This window comes from Myiozetetes cayanensis, unplaced genomic scaffold (genome assembly GCF_022539395.1).
Source record: "Myiozetetes cayanensis isolate MyiCay16 unplaced genomic scaffold, myiCay2020 scf18, whole genome shotgun sequence".
Lineage (NCBI taxonomy): Eukaryota > Metazoa > Chordata > Aves > Passeriformes > Tyrannidae > Myiozetetes > Myiozetetes cayanensis.
In genome coordinates this window covers 7,388,356-7,414,941 of record NW_026087389.1, presented here as the reverse complement: position 1 = coordinate 7,414,941, position 26,586 = coordinate 7,388,356, and the positions used below count along the sequence as shown (strand labels likewise).

Genomic DNA, 26,586 nt, shown 5'->3' with positions numbered 1-26,586 from the left:
TGAATGGCTGCAGCACCGATGGATGGCCCTGTCAGGGAGTTTGTCTGTCCCTCCTTCCCTCCTCTCCCTCCCCGGTGGAGTTGCCAGCAGCCCTTGCCGAGCTGTGCGGCTGCCACACACCAGAGACAGGGGACAGAGGGACTCAGTGAGGCATAGACCTAGCTCCCTAAATTACAGAGGGAGATGCAAGCTGGAAACCCAGGTGCCCATCCCTCTGCTGCCTATCTGACTGTCTCATCATTTTCACTGGGGACTGGACAAGGCAGGGTGGCATTTTGTCCTCCCCTCCTGGGCTGTAATGGCCCAGGATCCAAACTTTTATGCTCCTCAGCCTGCCCATCTCAGCACACAGGTTTAGACAGCTTCAAGAAGAGGAGATGGAGGTAGCTGAAAAACGGAGTGGTATGAGCGAATGGAGGGGGAGGTAGTAACACTCATTAAAAGAAAGAAAAGAAAAAGGGAGGGTGTATAAAATACTGAAGCCCTAAATGGTAACTTATGCACTGATAATTTATATCTGCTTTACAGGTCTATTAGTTCTGCTATCTGCTAAAAACCTTGTGCCCCAGCAACTGCTGCTTGCCACAGGAGTTCGCCTGTCTGTGAGCTGCTGTACCAAACACCTTCTGGAAGCAGCCCTGAACAGCCATGAAACAACTGCCTGCTCCCCTCTCACCTGCAGCCTGAGTCAGGCTGAACGTGCACTGTGACTGATGCTCAGAATTTGGAAGGAACTGTGGCAAGCTGAGAGCACCACAAGTCGTTAGAGAAAGAAGTAGTGAGTGCCCGGACACACAACACCCTGGCACAGCTCCTGTTACCAGTCTTGGGACATGTGAATACTTAACCTGACAGTTTTATGAACGCAGTGAGCTTCCCCTGTCATGATATCAGAGTCTGCTTGATCTCCAAAATCTCCCTGTTCTCAGGGACTGTGCTAATATAAGGGTTTGATGCTGGTTTGCAGTGGGGAGCAAACATGGACCATCCCAGCTGACAGGGCACTGCTGAGGTAGATGTAGCAGAAGCTGCAGCCTGAGGGATTTAGGGAGATAAATGGGTATGAATATGGTACAGAAAATGGTAGAGAAGTTCATGTCCAGGCTCGGACAACAAAAGCCCACTCAAGATCTGCCCCAGCTGACCTGGGGGATAAGGGAAGAACCTGATGATGGGCAGTGTGAGATCTCTTGCAAGGTAACTGTCACAAATAAAATGTCATAACTGAAATATGTATGAGAAAAATAAAAAGAACAGCTGGATCTGATCCAAACACCACTGACATCAGGGCAAGGAGCCCTGCTGCATCCAGTGGCCTTTGGAGCAAGCCCTTTCAGAGGAACAAAGTGAGGTGAACAACTAAAAAACCACAGGAACAACCTGCAGTGATTCACTGCAAAATCTGACCATGGAAAGCTGTAGTGAAACGGCTTATCTAGGAAATGCTGACAAGCAGCAGGATAGGAGAGCCAAACAATATTTGTGAATTTATTCTAGACTGGTATATGAATATTTAATTTGGCTTGAAGCCACTGGTGCAAAATGATCATTATGATGCATTAAATCTACTTCAATTTGCCATTTCTTTCTAGTTCATAGATCAATTCACAGAAACTTCAACCTGCAACTATGGCTTCAGTAGAAAATAAAAATCAGCAATTCATTAAAACAGATTTGTTGTTTTGAAACTTGAGTCATTAAGAACCCGGAAATCCAGAATGATCAGTGATGTGCTGATTATAGCCAATACTCAAAAGGAAATCAAAGCAGCTGGAATTTCGATCTACTTTTGGAAGTTATTTCTTTATTTTGGTGGGGTTTTGTTTTTCCTTACAAGCATCACAGAAACAACTTGGCACTTCTGTTTTCCTTATGTTTGTCTACAGAACACAGTCATACACAGAAAGTGTGTTGCCGACACCTGGCTCCAAGGTGCAGTTAATGACTCAAATATATGGTCATCATGCATCAACCAAGCTTGAGAGATACCATATGCATACCACGGTCCTTGCAAAAAGCCACTCCTAAGTGACAGGGATTCCGAATGTTTCTATTCATTAGATTTGAGAGCAACACCCTGTACATTCATCTGCACATTCTCTATGGAAGACTAAATCCACAACCGATACAACGTCTCTGAAACGAGCACAACAGGAGATAGGAAATTTCATGACATTGCCTTTAAAAGCTGTGAAAGGAAGAACCTGCATTTTTACCTCTTGGCCCATTTCCATACTGCAAAGCTTTGTTGACTGAGCTTTGGCATCCACCATGACATTAAACATGGTGCATATTGACTGAGGGACTCGGAAATCTGTTGATCGGCTGGTTTTCTGCAGTTTTACTTCAAATGCAATCCTTGTTCTGTGAAGCAAAGTAGAAAAAGATATTTCAATTGCTCTTAAACATTCTGAAGCCAATAATAATAATGTGAAACAATTCTTAGAAGAGTTTGAGAAGCCAGAAAGCCGAATGCTGCTGGGAGTACCATAGTGCAATCGCTACAAATGTGCTTTTACTAAAAATGATTTTCCAGTTCAAAAAGAAACCCACTTTCCAGAATACACATTATTTATAAAGTGTGCAACAGTTTCAGGGGAAGTATGACTTTCTCATGCTTGATAAACAGTGTGATAATGTTACAAACAGCAGAGTCAATATACATCTATAATTTAGTTGCATTAGCTGGTTTATAACCACAGCCTGCCACACTAAAGGAAGCTCCTATTGCTTCCTGATATCAACAACAAATAACAGAAACTCCTTCATCACTTGACCGAAAGGACATTATCAGACCATTCCATTTTTAGGTCTCCATGACTGTATTTGCTTGCTAAGTTCCTAACTGTCTTCTAAGTTCATAAATTCATAATTGTCTTTTCAGTATGAGCACACACGTGCATCAGGCAAGCCCACACCTCACTGCTCTCCTGAGGTTTCACTGAGAATAAATTTGACATCCTTGTGATACACCAAGAGCTTTGTTGGGTCAAAGACTACAGAATCCGATCCTGTGTCATATTTTAAATACCAAGGCATTTGTGACTCTAACATGGGAATGCTCTGCAGTGTGGTGGGCATTGTCTTGCCTTTCTTTGGAGCCCCTCTGCATATTCCAGAGGTAGTTCAGTAATCTAACCTAACACAGAACAATTATCCCATCAGACAGAATCTGCCAACAAATTAACATAGGAGCTTCAATTTAGAAATAACAAATAATATCAGCTGCAGCTCAGGAATAACTCTGAACTTGAATGATCCCCCAAGGGTTATGCAAATGAAAACTCATTTACAAACGTGAAGCTCCCGTTCTTGGGATCAGATCTGAGTTCGTACATAGGTCCTTCTTGCCTGGATTTATTAGTTAACAGGCCTTCCTTGCAAGGGCTGCTTTCCTGACATCCCCGAAATACAACCAAGTGCGGAAAGCGGGGTGGCTCCTCCATGGATTCAACAGTTCAGAGACAGACGCGAAGAAAAATGTTGTGTCAAACTGAAATTGCTAAAGAAACCTTAGCCAGGCCCTGTTTGCAGGTGATATAAATAGGGAAGGCAGCATATTGGTTTACATCAGCAGTGGCATTTGAACTGATTTAATTACCAGTGCCAGATTTAGCCTGGACTCGGGGACTAGAATCTTGATAATTACTGAAAGGACCCAAGGAGACTTGGGATTTTCCATCTCCTCACAGAAAGGAGCATGTTCCTACTTACTTATGCTCATAACCATTATTTATAGTCATACCAGTACAGGCTGGGCCAGGTTTTTACAGGGGGGCAACACAGTTGTAGAAAGGTTGAGGCAATTGGAAAGAAAAAACAACTCTGTCTTCCAGGCACTCAAACCCTTTTTCAGATGTACCTAGAAATTTGCTTATTTTTCCCAGTTACCTCAGCTGAGCGAACCTGGTTTGATTTCTATAGACCATTGCAGCTATAACTGGAACCAAGGGGCTTTGGTTCCAATTAAAAAAAAAAACAAACCACAAACCAAACCAAACTTAAAAAACCTCCCAAAAACCCAAAAAAGAAAATAAGAGTTTTGCTTGTGGTGCTGCGGCAGAGCAGAGAGAAGAGCTCCAGGACTGGGTTTGCTCCTGACAAGGACAGTGTGACAACTGTAGGAGAACTGAAGCTCAGTGTTCGTGCCAGCCACAGGACCAAAGATGAGCTGCTGCAATAAAGGGAGACTTGCTCAATGTCAAAGACATCATCTCACTGCACTTTAAATGCACTGGGGTTTATTCCAGGATGGTTAGAGAGCAAGCCTCGTTGCCTGTGTGCCTGCCTGCATCTCGAGGACTGAATGTGCCTTCCCCTACGGTGACACTGCACATCAAGGCTGTGAGGAACAGGCAATAAATGCCACACTCACAGAGTGGCCAGGAAACTGTGGTACAGAACAGCCACACCACACACTGCAGCTAATACGGGCATGTACCAGCTGTATTTGGCACCCAACCTTTGGTTGATCTCTTTGTCTATGAATTTCTGCACAGTGAAATATATAGTTCATTTTTTCTTCTTGCCTCATCACCTCTGATACCAATGGACATAAATTGCTGCAGAGAGGTTGGAAATTTAACCTCAATGTTTTGCTTTCAAAATGACAGCTGTCAGTATGTCTAAAAGCTTTTTAAAGAAATCTCTGTTTTGGAAGACCTGCAGGTGACTATCCTATAATGTGGCTGGTGATACCACATCTTTTCTCAATGAACAGCAGATGTGAAACCTGTGTGCCAAGATACACACTATCCCCTTTTTCTGATAATTTTTTTCTTGTTTGTTTGGGTTTTTTTTCGTAATGGATTTGTGTTTTTTAGGTGAGTGCTGGGATCTTTCTTGGGGCAATGCCTTCAGCACTCAAGATCATCACACCAAACTGAATCTACAAAGGCTTGACCGCACATGTAGCACTGCAAATGAGAACTATGAAAAAAGCTTGAAAGAATGGGTGATTTACTGTCTTACTGTGAATAGGCACTCTCCAAAGCCTCAACAGAGAAGTGCTTGCTTAGGAGAGTCCACAATTCACAGCAACGGGGTGAATTCCAATTTTTAGGGTGGAATAGGCTTTCCCCCGCATCTCTGCTGGCCAGAGCTGGGCCGGGGTCACTAATAAATGGTGGCTGAAACGAAATTTCACTGACAGTAAGACATAAAACCCATTTCATCCTGTGAGCTCCTGTGAGAAACATGACTGGCTTGCTCATGGGTACGTACCTTTTCACACAGGACTCAATCATGTCACTCGCCATAAGCTTCAAGCGCTGCTCTAAGTGTTTTCCAAACTCCTCCTCAGGCCAGTGCAAATCCCGAATGAAGGTCTGTAGGGCATCAAGTTTCCAGAACATATCTTCTGAGGTGCCTGATCCGTTGCTGGCAGGGCAAGATGAGAACAAAAGTCAGAAGTGGCATCAGGCTTCTTGCAACCTGATGTGGAGACCATTCCTGCAACAAGTGTAGGGCAGACAGTATTTTCATACACAGGACAATGCTGGCCATCTCCACCATCAGGATTTTGAGTTTTACCATACAGTTGCCTAATCTACCTTGCTGTCATCACCCACAAAACTTTCCAGACCAGATGAGTAAGACAACATTGAGTTACACATATTAACAGGAAGAACGTGTGTATGGTAAAAATCAGCCTTAGTTAATAACCACATTAACGTATGTGATTATTAAGAATTAAGGCCAGAAACTGTGGGAGAAAATCCTTGATCAATAATAACTGTCATACGAGGCTGTATGCAGTTATTAAGATTCAGGGTTTCATGCAATTCTCCTCCCTCCAAATTATATCTTGAGTTTGCCTTGTCCCCCCACCGAGGTTTCCAGGTAAGGGACAGTGCTAACAAGTGGTGAGCGAGGACACGCTTTATCTCTTGAACAGCTGAAAAAAAACTGGGGTAAGTAAATTGAGCTGAGGGCACTAGGCAGCTCATATCCAGGAGTTTTGGTAGGATTGACTGCTGCACCCTTTTCTTGCAAAGGCAGTTACAGGGCAATGAATTTCCTTTTTTTTTTTTTTTTTTTAATTTATTTTGCAACAACTTTGGTCAGCCACAAAACTCTGAATTTCTCTTCCAAGCACATATTCTTGCACCCATACCCCTGCCCAGATGGAAGTCTTTGGTCCTGCAGTGTGTAGATACACCAGCTCTTTTCACAGTATAATTATATCTCAAACCTCCACTTACAGAATAAAAATACAGAACTGGATTGCACTCTGTTTGTGCAGAGAAATTTATGCATCCATAACCCTTTTCTCTCCCTCTCTCCTTCTCCCTCACTTTTTTTTTTTTTTTTTTCTCTCCAGAACAATTACCAAGGGAGCTTCAAGAGTTTCAACCCCCTCCTCGCATACCACTAATGCTAACACGGTAATTTATAAGATATTTAACACACCATGCATTACCACTTGTGCTGACATCATCTATAGAAACAGATGAGGGAGGGTGTTTCTATTGTGACAGATGCCAGCTGCATTGAGTTAATGCTAGAGGAGCTCAGAGCTAATGCAAACAGGGCTACTGCCAGGTGAGAACTGGAGTCCCAACATGCCAGAGGGGTCCTGGGCTTACAGTCAACGGGATAAAGAATCGTCTCAGTTGTAGGAGAAACATATCTGACACTAAGCAACAGGTAACATGTCCTTGATGGAGGGGAAGGGTGAGTAAAAGGAAACCAGGGAGATGAAAAGATAAAGAATCAGGCATTTCCTTTAGCCAGGGGACCTGTTTGTACAACAGTCTCACATGTTCATGTACCACCAGTTTTCAGTTGTGCCTGGTTCAAACCTGTGCTTAGGTGTAAATCAGCTTTAACAGTCTAAACCCAGTTTGGGAACTGCATAAATTTACATTTTAAGTGATTTGATGTGTACAAATATAGTAATTGGTATTTACTACAACAGCAATATTATCACATGCATTTGGTTTCAAAATTTTAAAGACATTATTCTCAGTCTTTTTCTCACTTTTGATTAGGGCTCCATCCAAGTAAACAATATAGTATATTAATTTCCAAAATGCACTGTTCTTGTTTTGCTTGTAAGCACCACAATTACTCTAATCACGCAGGCAGCTTGCAGTATACCATTGATTCTCAAGCATTTTCAGAGGAATTATCCAATTTTCTGTCATTACATGATTCTTATCTTTTCAAGGGCAATACCACAAAGCATGCACAGAGAAAGATTAAAACTTTCAAGTACTCTTTACAGACAACTGCCTAAGCTAGCCTTTAATATAGCTATCTTAGCATGAATATGAGTTGTATGGCTTTGAAACATAAACAACCACGCTAATGTTTTAAAAGCTTTTAAAATGTATTAAAAAAAAATATCTCACATCAGTGTTTGGTTTACTTTGATTTGTTACCAGTGCTCTGCAATCCCGCCTGCGCCAGGTTAATGACAGAAACATTCTGGTGGACTCCAGGTGTAGATGTAATCGAAGGTGTTTCAGTAACACTGAAGTTTTGGTTCTTCAGGGGGTTCTTCAGTTTTATCTTTTAAGTGAGAGGGTAGAGGAAAAGCACCGCAGTGCTGGCTGAAAACACCCTATGCCAAGCCTAAACAATGCTCTAGGAATTTAGAAGGAAGAAGATGTGTTTCCATGCGAGTACATCTTGGGAGATGAGCTACCTCAAATGATGAGACTGGAGTTGAGCCCACTGTGTAGCACCCTCCACACTGCTCAGTGATGGGACTTTTAAGGGAAATCTGCTACAAGAAGAGAACTTGCTTAATCTGTGCTGAGGTTTCGTGGTATGTTCCCCCTGAGCTCCACATGTGCATCCTGGGACACTTGACAGGGAGGTAGGAGCACAGAGCAAAAGGCTCCTGCAGGCTGACTGCTGTGACACTGTGCCTGATTTTCTAAGCCATGATCTAAAGCTCACACTGAAACATCTTTCTTCAGTCGGCCATGGCATTATTCAGGCAGCAATGATGGCTGTGGAGCTTTAATTGCTCTCTGGGGCCTCCCCCAACACGAATAAACACTGTTGCAGGGTGCTCCTCTTTCTTAGATTGCTTCATCAAAATCAGTACAAAAATTATCTGGGAAATGCAGAGCTTGCATTAAATAAAATTCACTTTTAGATCTACATCTGGTCCACAGAAATTGGTTGACTGGCATTGAAATTGGTTCATCTCCTCTTGGACAAAACTCTTTGCTGAGACACATAATGTTGCATTGTAAGTTCTGTGGTTTGTATGTTGTTCAAACCATGGCCCATTGTTGACAGCTATTTTGTACAGCGAGATACTTGCTCAAACTCTTAGTGGGAGTTGAGACAAATTTTCAAGATTTATACAAAAAAACCCTCAAAATACACATGCCAGAAATTCACTAGTATCTCATTCAGAAAACGTCTAATTAACTGTATCACTCTTTAAAGTTTTATGTAATGCACAGAAACAAACAATACATATCCATGCCAAGATTACTTTAAATTTAAATGAGATCTAATTTGAACTGAATACACACTCAGAATCATAAATAGCAGCCATCCATGACGGTGCAGAAAAGCTAGGCATTTGTGGGATGCCTAGTGGGATGTTAACTGGTAGATTTGGTACTTTAGGGAGATTCACATTTGGTAGATTCACATTGGGCAGATTACTTGTTAAACTCCTGTGGAAGAAACAGACAGAAAGAAAAAATACCATAACAGTGACAATGCCGATGTAGCAGAAGCACATGACACTCAGAAACAAATCTGCAAAGTTCACAGCACAAGGACAGTTAAAAAACTAAAGCAAAACATTTCAGAAAGAAGCATGAGTATGGAAGCTTAAGTGTACTACGTTTGCAGTCTGCAATAAAAAGCAAGTTCCTAAAAAAACCCCCAAAACAAACCAGAATGGAAAAGAATCACAAAATAGCAAATTAAAAAAGTACTCAAACACCCATGAAAATAACTCCACCTTCAAGTCCTGATACCATTTCAAAGTGCTGAGAGCAGCCCTTCTTCCAAAAAATCTCTCTTGCAAGTAAGAGTTTCAGTTCTTACACACTTAGGTTGGACGAAAGAGCTAAACTAAGAGATCTGCTGAGGAATTAGGAATTGAAATAATGAACAGATCTTGCCACTAAATTCAGTGGATTTCTCTGCAAAACCTCTGTCTTAGGCCCTATAAATAACAAAGAAGGGCTAATCTGGAGTGATGAAATAGCGAACTACAAGGTTCTTCCTCAGTGAGGACTGTGTCCTGATCCTCCCTTGCATTCCTGGGTGTGGAAAAAATGGGTCCTGCAGGTTGCCCAGCCCTCATATGTGCACTGTGAATAAACTGCACTTCATAAATCAATCCAGGACTAGTATGTGACTGTTTCTTGGCTGGAAATGGGCCATGAGGTGATTAGAGACATTCAAAGGTTAATTTATGAAGCATGTGTACTTGGGCATCACGACTTCAATTAGTATTTTCAGATGTGCAACTGTTATGCAAAAGTGGGTTAGTGTATTGATTTAATGCAACATTCTCCCCTGAAACAATGTGTGTGTAACAGCACCGCATGCCCAAAGTTTGGAGTCCACCCTGACATATTTCAGTGTGCTAGGTCTCTAGATGTTATAATTGGTCTAATTCTGTTTTAATGGTTATCTCATCACAGTTACATTTTACATGCAAAATAAGAAACATAAAGGGATTTGGGAATTGGCAAAAATAAAACTCAATTACCCAACTCCCACGTCTCCTGGTTCACAGAAGAGAGGCCAGTTTCAAAGTAATGTCTTGTTTCTGCCTGCACCCTGTAATGCTGTATGGCCCAGTGGTACACAACCCACAGGTGGTTTTACAGTCCCATGTGAGGAACAAAAATAGATATACTGGCTCTGTTTTCACGGGATCGTTACTTGGGCTCAGTGAAAATGGAATCAGGACTTCAGGATTTCAGCTCCACTCTGCACTGCTGAAGCTACTGAAAGCTTTTCTTTTGATGTACACAGGCACAGCTTCAGCATCCGAACTTCCCTGCTCTCAGTGACTGCATCAGGATATGCCACCTCTGGAGGTCTCTCCCATTTCCCTGGATTAAATTAGTTACTGTACAGGCAGCATTATCTGGACCATTAGGAAAAATTATACACTATGTCTTTCAAGGCATATTCAAATCTTAGCAACCTTCCTGAGCCATATTTTGAACTTTACTTCCTACTGCAAGTTTTATGTTTCAAACCCCAAAGTAATGGAATGGAGCTGGCTGCACTGAATAAATATTTCCTAATGCAACAGACCATGTGAACCACATCTCTGCAAGAGCTCAGCCTGTCACTGATGGCAAGTATTTGGGAATACACTTCATTCTTATTCTCTCTTTGTGAATAAAATCCCTTGTTGGGGGGGAAAATCACAAATCAAAGTATTTTTCTAGTGAAAAAAACACAACTATGTTCTTAATTTTTTTTGTTTAGATATTTCTTAGAAGATTTGACTTCCTTCTATCTTGCTTGTTGCCTTTGTCAGGCAATAAGCAGACAGGAGAATTCACTACCATCACAAAGATGCCCATTGTTTCCATTCATACTGTATCTGCTGATAAGATGATATGACTATTGAATGAGACATAGACTCCATAGTGATTGAGAGAGTGTTAAATCTTCAGAACTGGCAGTGCATGTGGTTAGATACTGATATGGAATGAATAAAGAAATAGCAAGAGGTGGACAACATATAAATGTATAAGGAAAAGCAACTTAAATAACTTAGCCAGATGGTAAATACATAAATCAGAGGACCTTTGGTTTTAATATTAAAATTCAAGAAGTGACAGTGTTATATTAATAAAAACACTGTATTAATAAAATATGACTTCTAGAGTAAACAGTATACTATATTCACACGGAAACATATTTCTTTTATACAACACATTATTTTGCTGATGCAAGAATATGTTGCAAGAATAAGTTAGTACTCTTAAAACAAAACAGCAAAATAATGGAGTATATTATGTTAATATACAGCAACTAATTTAAAAAATATTCTCCTGAATTGACATGCAGAGTTTTGCAGGTTCAACTGATCTAATTATCTGACTAACAGTTGCAGTGAGACCTGTAAAAAATGATTAATATTACCAACAAATGTTCCATAAAGCCTGCAGTTGCTCAGACCATAAAACTACAGGTCCAAGATGAGAAACCGTTTCTAGAAGCCAGCCATGTCTATTTAATATAGATGGCTAAATATAACCTCAGCCATCAGGCAGGGAATGTGGGCATTTGCATCAACAAGATGAGGGCTGTCTGATTTAAGACGACTCAGCTTCAGGACTGGATCCTGATATGTTTGATAAAAGACGCACGCTCTGGAGCTGCACCGCTTGTTTTCTTGGCTTCTTCTGCTTCAGCCCCGTTTGTGTCTGTTAGCTGTGAAAATGGCTTTCACCTGTACTGTCTGCTGGGAAATCCTCAGTGCAAACAGACTGGCAATGTCCCCCTGGACAACATCCCAACGCTCACACGGTACCGCAGCCCCGATCACACAGAACACGTCCAACTGCACCGGGGCTGCTCCTCTAGAGCTGCCCTAGTAATGAAAGCAGGGCAGAAAAAATCACAGTACTTTTACTGAGCTGTCTCCTGGGTTCAGAATAGAGCTAAATGAGACTCTTGGACATACTTAAATGCTCAGTTCCTACGGGATGCCTGAAATGATTTAGTGAGGGAAGATGCAAACGCCTGTCTCTTCCATCCCTATAAACACTTAAAACCTCACTGCTGAGGCTGAGCAAATGCTCAAGAGCAAATCTTTTCACAAAAGCCTTGATGTGAAGCAAAGAGCTTGATAGTGAAGTAGGCAGTCAAATCTGTGCTCTTCCTGTGACTGACACCCAGAATAGTAACAAAAATACTCACTTTCACTACAACGGTGCTTCTTTTAAGGGGAAACATTTTCCATTGGTATTTTGTAGTTGTACAACCTTATAAAGTGATTAATATAATCCTATTGTTCAAATTCTGACATTTATATTAATGACACATTCATAAATAGTTTGCAAAGGGTTAGTGAGCAATTAAAAGATGCTAAAGCCAGGACTACAGTGCGTTAGCCCTGGGTCAATGAGTAACATCTTAGTCAAGCCATTGAAACTGGTTGTCATTGCACCGGCTTTAGCATTTGCTCAAAAAGATCTTTCAACACAGACACACACACAGAGACACACACACACACACATACGTGTCTGTTGGCTGCGAGATAAATCAGCACTCTCTCAGAAGCTAGAATGAAAAAAAAAAAAACCCATTGCAAACCCTACTTTTCCAAGACCTCTCAACTCACCAGAGAACAGACCTACTCTGTATCCTGCATACTTGGATGACTGCGCGAAGGACAAGTGTTCCACATTTCTCTCCGTGGATTCATACAAGCACACCAGCTGCTCTAGCTATAGGGCACGGACCCCCTGCAAACTCAGCAGCTCTGCAGAGGCAGATTTACATAGCCCTCATGAGCACATTACATCCATGCTTTTTTCCCCCACTTTTTCAATACTTAACAGTATCTCTCTCCCTGTTAGTGATTTCTGTACCTAACTCCTCAGAGCATAAGGTGCAGAGTATTCGGCAATGAAAATAGAAGAAATACATTCTTGCAAACTGCCATCTGGTCAGGTTATGGAGGGCTACATATTTCAGCCTTGATTGCAAGCATGAGCATAGAGAAACCCTTTCAAAAGACTCTGTGCTGTGGAATAATTTCTTGGTTAATAGGAGATAATGAGATTTCCTTCTCACAATGCACTGTAGAGATCCAAGGCAGGACAACAAGAAGGTTGGTAGAACACACAGCCATGATGGTTTGCCTTTGCTGACCAACCTGAAGGTCTTTCTTCAAAGCAGAGGAAAGCTCTTGAAGAACATATTACAGTGTCCCAAATTTCCAAAAAGCTTTTCTGGAGAGGTGGCAATAGGAGGTCACAATTTGGATGGGAATTGGCTGGTCCAAACTATTTGAGAATCTACGGGCAAAAATTCAACTGTGCTGCAGTATGGACATGTGGGGGGGGAGAAGAAGACAGTAGGTACAGGAGGGCAAATCAAACAAAGTAAGTCTCTAACCTGAGTTTCTCTGCAAGTTCCCTGTCTATCAGACAAAGAGGAGCAGGTGGTCTGCCCAGGAGGCAAAAGATGAAGATGCCTTAACATTTAGTTCTGAACAGAACATCAAAAGTGTCATAAGATCCTAGGAATGACACTCCTCTTTTCCTCTGCACTGTATGTGCCTCCCTCTGGCACACACTGGTGCCTTCCTTCACCGGGTCACATCACATTGAGCCAGCATTTGCAACTCGCACTTTTGTGTGCGAGACACAAGAACAAAATATGAACCAGTGAAAAAAAAAAAACCATAGTGCATCTTTTCACCAGATGGACAGAAGCTTCTTGTGGAAAGCACCCACTTTCCTGATGGAAGAAATCTTTTAAATACCCAAGTCTGTAAGAGAAAGAGTCAATCCTGGGCTTTTGGTTGGAAATGCAATGCTCAAAGCACTCTGTAACTGGAACTCCAGAAGGAAAGAACCATCACAAGAGAAATAAGAAAAGATCTTTTATAACTATCAAAGATAACTTTGAAAGGATAGATGATGGCATACCCAGGGACAAAGCATTCTGACAGGCAAGCACCACATCGAAGTACTTATGGGCATCTATAGTTAAGCTCCTAAAGTAATTAAACACCAAAATGATGACAGCTTCTGATAAAATAAAAAAGCAAAATGAAATTGTTTATTGAGTGCTTGACCCAGGTGGACAAGCACACAGGATTAACTGCCTCTGTTTCATAACAGACAAGGAAATACAAACACATTCATTACTAAAGCAGAGCTCTGAAACTGAAGTTAATGCTAACTTCGAAGTGCAATTCTGCTTGAAGGAGTGGCTGTAAAAATGGCATTCTCCTACTCGAAAGATCTATTTCTTGTATGTTTTCTGGGTCACATCTGCTTATTTGAAACAAGATTTTTTAGGATTTTTAATCCTGTTAGCCTGCAGACCAAAGACAGCAAATGGAAAGTGAGAGAGGCTCCTGAATGCCAGCCACTTAACCCCACTCAAAACAGAGGGGATGATCAGGTGTCAAGAAAAAGTCTGAGATTTGGCAGGCAGAATCCTTACGGATGCTGAGGATGCACAAGGAAGAAAGGAAAAAACCTGGGTACTCAGACTCCAGGTTGCATATGGGAGGCTGGCTGCTGAACAAAATCTCTTTTCCTTGTAAACGGAACATATTTGGTGTGAAAAGCCCTGAAAGACCACACGTTCTTTTATACAGCAACCTCTGAGAGTGCAGTGCCACTTCACTTTGCCTAGAGAATCACAAAAAAAGCAGGGAGAAGTGTCTCTCCAGAGGTCACTTGGTCCCAGTTCCTGGTCTGAGGCACTGCCAGACTCATGTCGCTTGCAAAGGGTCAATCTTTCTATTTTAATACCTTTAATAGAAGGAAAAGTCAGTTATTTTCCTTCGTAGGATCTGACTTGGCTTTATAGAGCAAGCATGACAGGGTTCAGCAATGCTTCAAAACCTGTGAAATAACAACAGTAATCCAAAGCACATGTCACATTTTTATCATTCGCCAGCTCTTGAGTTCAATTTGGGTTTTTCTCAGGCTCCCAATTTCTTGCTGGTGAACTCCTAGCTTTCCAAATGTAAGAAAATGAGTCTGCTTGACTCACTTCGGTTTCTGCATGTCTAATTCTACAGGCAAGGCAGCTGGGACAGGCAAAGCTGCCCTGGACACGGGGACAAGTGCAGCCACCAGCCATGGGGCTGATGCGAGAGGCACATGCTGCACTATCCTCCCATGGGGTGGGTGGAAAAAATGAGTATTGGGAAGAATAAGTACAGCAATGACTCACACAAGTTATAGGGCTGGACTGAACACAGTGAAGTGAGGTTTTTTTTGTTCTGAAAAGGAGCTACTCGAGTTCAAAAGCAGCACTGGAAAAGGCCTTTTAGAATGGGATCCAAAAAGCCATGCCAGCTAAGAAGGTTTTCCCATTTTCATGCTTCCCTGTCCAAAGGCACACAGTTCAAACTGAGGCAGCAATGCATTTCAAAAAACCAGTACCATTTCCCTCATTAGCCTGAAAACACTGAAGAGATCAGCCCTTCTATTTTCAGCATTAAACTAGAAAATCTAAAGCACTTTCTGCGTGTCCAGTCTAATGTTTGCTAATTCATCTCTGTATGAATCTCCATCCATTTGCACCCAAATTCCAATTGTATCAAAGGAGGTTTCCTTACTTTACTGGCTCCCATGACTCCCGCTCAAAGCCCCTGTGAATTGACTGTGCAATTGAGGACTCCATCAGATCGACATATCTAACAACAAGTGGAGCAAACAGGTCTTGGAGGTGTTTGTGGAATTTTCCATTGCACAAATTATCTAGAATAGATAAATAAAAGTATAGTAAGACACTACAGTTACTAAAACCTCTGTAACAAACCACAGCGTGGCACTTCATCACACAACAAATTTGTCAGCGAACAGGAAAACTTCAAGAACATAACAGGAGCTGGCATCAGGCACCAATGTTCACGACACAGACAGCAGGAATGACTTCTTACTCCAACCAAATAGACAATGAATCTTCTTTTCCATTAATGTCAAGCTTACAAATACATTATTACTTCCTGTGAATAAAACAGGTATAAGAAATACAGCATGGCAAACATTATTGGTTAGCAGGGGGAAAATCATTTCTTTACTTACTACCATAATGCTGGAACTTGGTCCCTGGATTTTTTCATGTGGTCTTAGAAAACTAACTGGGGTCCTGGTCTGGGAGCTGGCTGAAGGCAATGCCAATTCTGCCACCAGCTCCCTGGGGAGCGGTTGGACCACCTGGGCAAGTGTCAAATCCTCACACAGGTTTTTAAGGCATGGGCCCACATGCTTTAGGGAGGAGTCTTATTTCATGAAGCACTCTTCTTCTGAACTACTCCTGCTTCCATTTACTTTAATATTTTCCTCCCTTCAATAAAATGTTAAAATAGGGACTGGTTTACTTCATGCTAAATAAATGCAGTACACACATATAAAACGACACACACATTTAATGACAACAAGATAGAGTACCTAATTCCCTGCTTATCAGGCAGCCATTACCAAGAGACTTGAGAAGAAGCAGCAAAATAAAAGTTCAACTTCTCACCTTCGACTGAGGTATTTGATTTAAGGGGTGTCTGTGTGTTTTTTTTGTTCTAGTGGCAATGGAAACAAAATCAAGCTGCTGCTAAAGGAGTTTGCACTGTAAAATCTCTACCCATCTCAGTTCTCTGTGCAGTACGGAGAAGCTGAAAGCATTATCAGTAACCTGAGCCGCCCACTGGAAAGGAAATGATCAAAATACAATACATACAGTCACTACGGAGGGAATCGTTTATGAGCTGAAAGAGCGGAAAGCTGTCCCAGGTGTCTGGGGGTTGCACCTCTAACGCAGCGTCCATATCCACTGCAAACAGTGACAGGAAGGTCTCCGCATGCTCAACCATTAGGTCTGACCACCAAGCAAAGGCCTTCAGAGTTGGTAGAAAAAGATAACAGAGAAGCGTGTTAGTTCTAAGAAAGCACAGAGGAAGATGTTAGGCCACACGTCTCCAAAAATAAATTTTTAAAAAAGTGCATCCCATGGAAACTACCGTTATTGTAAAGAGAACAGTGCTTTGGAGTGCTACCCTGCACGGGCCGTGCTAATCACAGAATTAGGCACTGCTATTCTAAGGTAAAGGTTTCTTGTAGAGGATCTGTTCAGAGCTCCACTCTAAAGGCACGCATCTATAACATGGTGAAGAAGGTTTCATCTGTTCAATTTACAATAAATGACTTCATTCATCTGTAACGATGCTAATTATCAGAAAAAAAAAATCAACTAATCCTTATTCTGAAGTATAGAAATTTGGGAGTTTCTTCACTGTGCTTGTGGGTTTTCTGCTGTGTTTTTCAACAGTTTAAATTTTACTTGGATTTGCTACTTCTGTTTGTCTTGAAAAACTACAAGCCCGAGACATTAAAATCCATCCTAAATCACTCACACTTTCCTTATAAAGATATTTCAAGCATGACCAGTAAAAGTTATTGCAGCACTGTTCATTTTACATGGTTAGATATACACGCCCATAGAAACACACTACCATCTTCATGATCTACTGATTAGGAACTCATTACAAAGCTCTACTGTCAACATGCCAAGGTAAAAAAAAAAATATATCTATGGCAAGCCTACATTTTCACAGAGGCAGGAAAAAAATGTCTAAACTTGAAAACCAAAAAATATCAGTGAAGTAACTCATTCTCATGCACATGGGTCCTTAAAATTGGCTGTGCGGGCTCTCTGAGGTGACATTCACATCGTACATGGCTCAGATGTGAATGCTGCGGACGCATGCATGCGTGTTCAGAAGCCACTTCTGGCTGGGAACATGCAATATGAGAAGTGCTGTAGACAGGACCATGTGCTGTCATTCTGAAGTGACAGGAAGTTACTCAGTGACTTAAAGGATCTAAGGAATAGCTTCGTGGCACTCTGCGAGAAAAAGAAACTTCCAGCATGGGCACAAGAGTGGAGATGAAACGGAAGAGATTGGGAATAGAGGAACCAGTTCAAAGAGGAATTGCCAGCCAGGGAGGGGCAATTTTTGCAGATTTTAGCAGACATGAATAAGCAGAATGGGCTTTCACTCTCTAAGGGTTCAGTTTTGATTCACTGATGAAGAACTGCACTGATGAGCACAGCAAAACTCCAGCTGCTGGTTCACTTGGCCATGGGGAGGGAGCAGCATCCTCAAACTAGGTTACTGCCTTGGACTCCTTTCATTTTTTTCTGTTTTGTCCCAACTTCTCAGCTGCCAACGATATTGGCACGGAGTCTTTGGGACTATTTCCACTCCTTTGTACTCCCAAAACATAAAGAAGACTGACACTGCCCTGCCATTATTCCATGAGTTGATACAAAACTGATGTGAAGACATGGGATAGGCTGAGCATTGCACTCAGCATTCTGCTCCTAGAGCATATCCAAGATGTAAAATAACCACAACCACCACCTAAACCCCAAGCTAATCTTAGATTGGGCCTGCCCTGTCATGGGGGTGATGGTGGAGATGAGGTGGGCTGTACCGTGAAGTCACAGCTTCAGTGTTTGCCTGTGCCTGGAGTGACAACACCAGGAGGTGAGTGCCCCTGTGGTCATGGGGACAAGGTGGCTACAGCAGACTCCTTTGCAAACTGTCCCCAGCCCCAGGCCCGCAGATGAAGCTGCTCAGCACTGCTGAGGGGGTGCTCAGCAGGCTCAGTGGCAGTGGTGGTGGAAGCCTTGGGCATCTGCAGAGTTGATGCAGGGAGTCCACAGGGCTGAGCACGGTGGGCAGTGCTCTTCAGCTCTTCTCCCATGTTTGGTGCTGGTGTCCAACCAAGCACATGGCTGAATGGATGCAAGTGCCACTTCAGGAGGCATCAAACCACTGCGAGACCACACAGGACACAAAAACGTCATGGCACAAGTCTGGACCCGATGCCCACTCCAACCTTCTCCCCAAAGCAGGTGGGAAAGGAGCTGTGCTGAGAAATGGGAGGGTCCTCTTAAGTTAGCAAAACTTGGCTGTGGTTTTCAAGGAGGGTGCTGGGGCTGTCATTGCTCTGATGTGGCTCCTCTGGCTGTGCCTCTGCCTGCCCAGAGCCTGCTGTGGTGTCACCCACCGGACATGCCCACAGGTCTGTGGGCACTGAGCGACTGGTACGAAGGGTCAACGGCATCCGGGATTTTTGGGGGGGAAGAAAAAGAGAGGAGTCCATAGAATATCTTCTGTAACAAATCCCAACATAAATGCTTCAGAGTCCTGCAATAAAAACCTGCTTCCACAAAAAGGGGAAAAAGAAAAAAAGCTATTTTAAAAAAGAAATTACGAAGAAAAGCATGTGATCATTGGTGAAAAAAAAAAAAAATAGCCCAAACCAGTAACAGTTTCTCCTTTTGCTGGAAAAGTCAAATTTCATCTCTGTAAATCTCTAACTTATGTCAGAATCCTCAACCTCCTCCCTAGTTTCAGTGAGCAGAACCTTCCTGTGGAGATAACATACTTAGAAAATCTCCTTCAAGATGGTAACATTTCATTTATTTACCATCTACTTACCTGCTTTGCTTAAATCACAATGTAAAGGAGGAAAAAAAAAGTGTGCTTTCTAGCCAAACACACCTATTATTGTATATTTTACACATGGATACACATGTATATATGTATGACCTCAAGGAGTTAAGATACATATATACATATACACATATGTATACATAGAGAGAGAAAACACAAGTTTAAAAATAGGTGAATGGCATTGTCTCTGGCATTTGTCATCAGTCATCCAGAGGAAGGGAAAGGGAGCTGGGAGACATCTGATGGGAGAGATGACACAATGACAGAGACCTCCCGCTCCCAGATTACAGACGTAGGCACACGGGTTCTGCTGCATTTCTGCCTGTGCTGGGTTGCTTCCTTCTCATGGTAAGCCCAACTGACTAGACACAGTACTCCTCTTGTAATGATTTTTGAACATTTTCCACACTCTGAGTATTACTTTCGCGTTCTCATTAAGGAATCTGCCTGGATGTCCACGTAGGGAAAATGGGGCACGTTTTAAGTGCAAAACTGCTGTTTTTCAGTAAAATAAGGCATTTCTTCAGTAAGCAGTGCAACTTAATTTTCTGCTCAATATCCAAAGTAGACCAAAGAGTTGCACCTTGTAGATCAAACGTTCTCCACGTGTCAAAAAAAAAAGGCACCTGGAATTATTTGGGGGAAAAAAGTGCAATGCCTCAGCAGTTCTCATTGCACTGTGACAGCATAACACGGCTACAACACATAATAAAAATCACTGATAAACCACCCAGCCTCTTCTCTCTCTTCCTTGGGTGCAATTCAAAGTGTGCAGAGAGCTGGCCAACTGCCTGTGCACTGTTGAAATGCCACAGCCACCCTCAGGACAGGGATTCAGTAACGCACCGACAGTGCGCCGGGCTCTGGAGAGAGATGGATTTCACCCTTCCAGGTCACTGTTCAGAACAACGGACCGGGATATGCCTCCTATCCATGTTGGCATTAACCTTCTGTCTCTAATCAAAACCTTGTGACACAAAAGATGCTGGAGAACAGTTCTGAGCCTTCCTCCTGGTGATCTTGGCAGCGAGGCTGGCTGAGTGCGACCGCTCCTTTAACCACTTCCTTTAGAACTCCACTCTTTTCAAAATAACCTGTGTTTTAAAAAACAGCTTCTTCCCAGCTGGTTGTACATCCAGCCTTTGCTGGTGAGGAGTGGAATAAAACAGTTTGTGTGCAAGTGCAATGCTCTTGAGCACCCCTTGCTTTTGCAAAAATGAGGTTTATTTCACTCTTCACCCCGTATATTCTCTCTCTACATATAAATACTGTATATCCAGTACAAGGCACATACAGACAAAACCAGAGGAAGACCACTACCATTCTAGGCACTCGTGTAGTACTTAGTCCATCTCCACCACAGTGTACTAGAGGTCGGGTGAATGCAAACGACAGGTAACAACAGGCTGAGGAGCGAGTCCAGGCAGGTAGGGTTGTGTTGGGATGTAACTGCAGCGCTCGTAAAATATACCCACTGCTGCATGCATGGACTGGACTGCTATGCCACATTTACCCTCCTGTGTCAGGCTACCAGCCCTGCAAGCAGCTGACTCGAAGTTGCTGTTACATTCCTCGGTCAAAGTTACAGAAGCGAGGGCAACCCGGGTAAAATCCCGGTAGGAAACATGGCACTGAGAGGGCATGCACGGAATATGACAGGAGTGACTCGTTTCATTCGGTTTAGTCACATACCTCTTTCCCCTGCCAGGATCATCCAAGATTGAATGAACAGTAGAAAAACAGGGAGGAAATTTAAATATGCAGTCAGGCATTAGTTGGGTTTTGTGGATTGTTGTGTATTATCAATAAGTAAAATTATACTGCAAATTTAATACACACCGGAATGATTTCTAGGTGATCGTGAAATTATTTATCAAATGCTCTTAATGCAAAATATAGTGAGTATATATAGATATATATATCGACGGGAAGGAAAAGAGAAAATAGTGAATGAGTGTTACAATACCTACAACCATAAACAATAACTGTTCCTTCTGAATTTTAAAATTATTCACTTCTCAATACGCATTCAAGAGCACCAGATTTACAGAGAACTCCAGGCTCAATCCTGCAAATACTTACATGGATATGCAACATCACCTGCTTGGGCAGAAATGTCCTGACGTGCTGAGAGCAGGACTGCAGCCAGCCATGCCAGCTGCCTGTGGGATCAAGTGTTTCCAGGATCAAGCCTCACGATTTTCTGGTCTATATATGACTATGACATGGTTTCAGTGGTTTTAAAACATTAATTTTCCTGTTAAAGTGCTTTGAAGAGTTAAGAGTGGTATTAGGCCTTAGATAACTCAAATAATGAGTAACTGAGCATAATTCATCCTAACCTCCATGACTAATAATTGAAGTATTCCCAATAAGCCAAGACAGAACAGGCCAACAGGAAACCAGGTGAGTTAATTATGCATTGTAGGGGCCCAGGGAATGCTCAAAAAGGGACAGAAAGGAGAACTGTTCTGTTTTCTCGTTGTTTTCTTTGCTTCCCTCCGGACAGCAGGAGCTGCTGCAGGGACCCTGCTCATGCTGGCTGGAGGCACACACACAGGTCATTATTTGGAAACATGACCTTTCTGGCAAGTGGACAGGCTCTTGTATGTAGTTGGTGGTGAACTGTTTGGCCAGATTCAGCTCCAGTGCTGTCAGAAAGGCTGCAGACTGACATTGAGGAGAGTACAACTTAATTAATTCCTCCTTCAGCCCTCCCTCCCAAAACACATTCCTCCCGAACCGTACTTTGCCTTCATCATACTCGAGCACCACTATTTAAGAATACTTGTGGCTTTTAAAGAAGAGAACCCAGCACCAGTTGGGAAGACATCATACAAATATACAAGGCTCCCCCCCGGAGCCTGCTGAAGACCTGGGGGGACACGACCTCGCCGGGCGCCGCTGCTCACCTCTGCGTGGTGCTCTTCGTTTTGCTGCAGGACTTCAATTACCAACTCTGCCAGACGTATTGTGTCTTCTAACTTTTTAGCTGGTGTGACTAACCGGCCTACATTCTCTGTAGTACAAGAACTCAAGTTAAAAGGGAAGCAGGGTGAAGAGCTAGACGTACAGTAAGTTATTTCAGAGGTTAAAAAAAATAAAATCCCATAATATTCTGCAGCTTTAAAGATCTTTTCATGCATATGTTAAATGCTTATATAATTAGTACTGAGCAAACCAGAAAGCCACATTCGTTATTATACTATGAAAATACAGTGCTCCAGCTCCAAATTTCACAATACTGCCAGAGTTGTTTTGCTTTATGGAGGCACTTTATTAGCTCAAATAAGAACATCACATTCCCTAAAGACAGCATCTGGCCACTAATATATGAAAAACATGTATCCTTCGACGTAGATGATGCTATTATAGGAATCGTGTCTGTATTATTTTAAAATTCCTTTAAGAAGATCAATTCAAACAAATCTGTCTGTACTTGTAATAAATTGTCACTCGAGCAATTTAAATGTCACCTGCTACTGAAAGTAAAACTTGCAGGTCTGCCCTGCTCCAGGATTTAACTCCACAAGGGCCAGGAGTTATGCATGCTGGAGGGACTGGAAAGTGGTTAAATCCTATGTTCATAGGTAAGATTTATACAGGAAAAGAGATGCAACTTTACAACAAAAACCCCGGAAAACAAACCAAAGAGTTTAAATCCTGGAGCTTGGTGTTTAGCTGTGCTGAGTTATTTTGCAGTGTTTTCTGAAAACTTTAAAAAATAATTAAATTATATTCTTTCAGGTGATTTATATTATTAATAACACATTAAAAATCTGAGGTGCTAACAATATGGAATACTTAGAGTATTTCACTAGAAATAATGTAGGCAAAAAAAAATAGCAGCAGAGCTGGCTGAGTGCAGCCAAGGAGGTTTCTGTGAGCTGATCCTGCAGCTCACTGCCCTGGGATTGGAAAGTCTCCATGGGATGGTTGCCTGGAGGAGAATTGGAGTGGGAGACCTGCTCCCTGGGGATCCAGAGCACCACACAGACCACAGACACGTGTCTCCAGTTAACAACCAGGTCCCAGTGCTGGCTCTCTAGTGCAGCGAGGCGAAGAGGAGCCTTGCACTACACAGCCAGTTCACTACTCTGCACCAACAGGAATTTTTGACTCTCTATGATATCAAATCCACAGAACTCATAAATGGGTGTGGCACCAAAAAACAATTCAATCTGTAATTAGCAGTGTAGAGCAGACTACATGACCCTGGCACAGCGAACTGCTAGCACTGCAGGTACTGAAGTGCCACTGCTGGGAACCACTCTGGGATTTCTAAAGGATCCCAGATAAGCTGACAGCCTGGGTCCTGCTGGCAGGCCAGGTGCTGACTGGGCATCTCTCTCCAGCCTTCCACACACATTGTATTTTTGCTAGTGCACCATGCAAATGAACTCTACGCTTTTGCTGGTCTATGTCACAGATAGGGGCCCTGGGAGCTTCTTCTAGAGTTTTCCTTTTGTTTCTTGTATCACTGGAAACAAACAAACAAACAAAAAATCAGGCTCCCCTTAATATTATTTATTGGGCAAATACAGAAATTGCAGAGCTCCTGATTAACTCCTTAGTCTTTGTCCTTTTCAATCCAGCACCTCACCAGCTACAAGAAATACAAACCGCTTTCTTTTGCAAAAGGAGCTCAAAGACAGGTCCCTTAGTAAGATCTGATTGTTTCTGCACCTCTGAAGCCAAGGGGAAGGTTTTCCATTGATCAGAGCAGCATCAGACCCATTCTCATTTGCAACACTGATCTGCTCTCAAATATAACTAAAAGACAAAAGTGTTAATAAGAACAACTGCTCAGAGATGCTGTCTTTAAAGAAAATATTGATGCTTATACAACTTTGGCAGCCAGCAGATGTCAATCTTAATTTTTTTCCTTCTTATTTTAAATATTTCCCTGGTTAAGTTACTATACATCAGAATATTCTGCTAAGATAGCTGGAGCACTGACAGTTACATGAAACGTATACGATATACTTATCAAACATTTCATCCAACATCATGTAAAGCTCATACATATTTATAGTTTTCATGCAAAATGTTATGCAACAACAATGTTATTTTGTGCTGACGTTGATATTTGAAAATGTTGCATATGTCAGACATTGCTAGACAAAAAAATGTGGACATTTTGAAATAAATGCTACCTCTAAATCTCTAAAACCTACCACATCGCGCTAGGTATTGTGTGTAAAGCTGCACATGAGAACTAGCTTTCTACTGCTACACAAGCGGCTGCTAGACTAGAAAACCACTGAATAAAAGAAAGGAAGACTATTACAGTACTTGGCGGCTGTTTGGCCATGCCTTTGAGCATATGATTTATCATGTTAGTCTGCGTTTGAGGAGATGATGGTGGTGGCCCAGCCGGTGGCTTAGGCTTGGGCGGACGGGCTGTCGTGCATGAGGGAGAGAGACGCCAAAAGTAAAGAGACAAATGACTTCATAAACAGTGACAAAAAGATGGAAACTTTGAAAGGAACATAAGCAGAAACGATCAAATACAAATGGAATAAGCTGCTGGGTTTTTGCTTATTGGTATTTGAGGTATTGCACGGTAATGACACCATTTAACAACACATATACTCTAGAAGTCAGCAGATTCGAACATCCTACGGTACCGTGCAATCAGAAAGCTAAAAATTCGATGCAAGGATGAAACTGCACTTCATGCAGTCACACGAGGAAACTGAAATGGGTTAATTCAGTTAAAACTCTGGAATTCAGAAAAGGTGAAATAAAAAAGATGACTTGAAGTCAGCGCCCCAATGCTTAGGTACATTTAGCAATAGAATAATGAGCCACAGGAATTAATTGCTTTGCAAATATCAATTACACATTTTAGATTTAAACGTCACTGTTGGTTAAAGGGAGCTATAAAATATTCTTGTGCAATTTAAACATGTAAAAAAATCTGTCACTTAAAAATGTGTGGTTCCTGATCGTTTCCAGCTCATTTAATTATTTTCAACTTGGAATTCTAGTGGCTTTTATATTCTGGGTTGAATCATATATAAAAACTTGCCAGCTCTATCAAATATGTTACTTGCTATTCCAAATGTTAGAATACTGCAATCAGGACTTGACCCATCTGTCATATAGTTTACAATATCAGCATAGGAAAAATTCAAAGAAAATAGCCTTTCCTTTTACATACACCCAGAGAATAAATTATATACTGTGAATATATTAACACAATAGTTTCTATTCCTTTTAATAACAGTTTTTAGCAGCATTGTGACTATTTTTAATCATGCCATTTGCAAGGAATCTGGCATATTTATCTGGACATTCTATTGCCAAAAGTCCTTGCCATTTTGCTTGCATTTTCCAGCAGGGGGAAAAAGAATCGGTTGGCTTGTGCAAAGGAGATTTCTGATTGCTTTTAATTCTCACAGAATCATAACACTTATCAAAGTATAATAAAGAATACTCGAGTAAACCATTAAAGAGTGTGAGTTAGTTTGGTACCCCTCTCAGTACATGGGGATATACACATACATACATAAACACACATACAATGCACACGTGCACACACACACACATACACACACACACATATTTTTAGTCTTTGAAGCTGTGTAATGATTAATTCAGACTCTCAGATTTAAGCTACTGGTTTCTGGTTTTTTCTTTTCCTTGTTTTCTTGTAAGAGGAAAAGTAAATCTATTCATTCATCTCTGGAGTAATCCTGATCTTTGTTCAATGTTTACCAAGGGTGGCTTTGTCCCCAGAACCAAACCTCTCAGCCTCAAGTGACAAAAACAACTGCTTTTTGGGCATTGGCCTAATGACTTTCACTCTAATTTAAAATATAAGCAAGAATTCAATTTGTCTACTCACTGATGGCTCCTGAGCTTAACATGTAGATGTAAGAAGAATCTTTTACTGCCCTTCACTGTGGAGATCAGTTTGTGCCAAGGTCCCTGGATGGGAAGGGATGGTGGGGAGAGGGGATTGCACATCTCCTCCCACCTGCATGCGACAATCGTGGGGTGGGAACCCCTTGCCACTGAGGGGAGTCTGTTGGGTGCCAAAGTTGGGGATGTCAAAGAGAGCTCATCCCAAGACTGCCAAAGGCAGAGTAAAAACCCATCCCAGAACTGCATCCCATCGCACACCTCAGCACTGCAACCCTCAAGCATCCTTAAATGTGAGTCCAGCCCCTGCACCCCCAACTGCTACCCATCCAAAAATAGGTCTCAGGCTTCATGGACATCCAGACTCCAGAGTGTTGAATGGGCCCTGACTAGTGCAAGTGATTTCTGTCCTAGGGAAAAGTCATTAACAGAGAAGGAGGGGGAAGAAAAATCAAGAGATGCAGCAGCATCTTCACGAGTCGCTAGTGCAGAGCGTACAGAACAGCTTGGAGGAGGCTCCCGCTGTGCAGTTGTCAGCACAGTGCCCC

At 42.1% G+C, this 26,586-nt stretch overlaps 1 protein-coding gene across 13 annotated transcripts in view; it reads right to left on the bottom strand.

The window, feature by feature from the left end:
* The window catches only part of CADPS (calcium dependent secretion activator), a 210,988-nt gene that overhangs the window by 34,597 nt on the left and 149,805 nt on the right, over positions 1-26,586 (bottom strand). For 8 of the 13 annotated variants that reach the window (XM_050312874.1, XM_050312876.1, XM_050312879.1 and 5 more), the window contains 6 exons: positions 22,081-22,187; positions 16,384-16,540; positions 15,266-15,407; positions 8,499-8,645; positions 5,224-5,379; positions 2,217-2,364 (listed from right to left, as the gene is read on the bottom strand). In XM_050312874.1, the coding sequence (XP_050168831.1) occupies positions 2,217-2,364; positions 5,224-5,379; positions 8,499-8,645; positions 15,266-15,407; positions 16,384-16,540; positions 22,081-22,187 (857 nt within the window). The remainder of the gene's footprint in view (positions 1-2,216; positions 2,365-5,223; positions 5,380-8,498; positions 8,646-15,265; positions 15,408-16,383; positions 16,541-22,080; positions 22,188-26,586) is intronic. The other 5 variants (XM_050312882.1, XM_050312885.1, XM_050312883.1 and 2 more) reach the window with 1 other exon arrangement.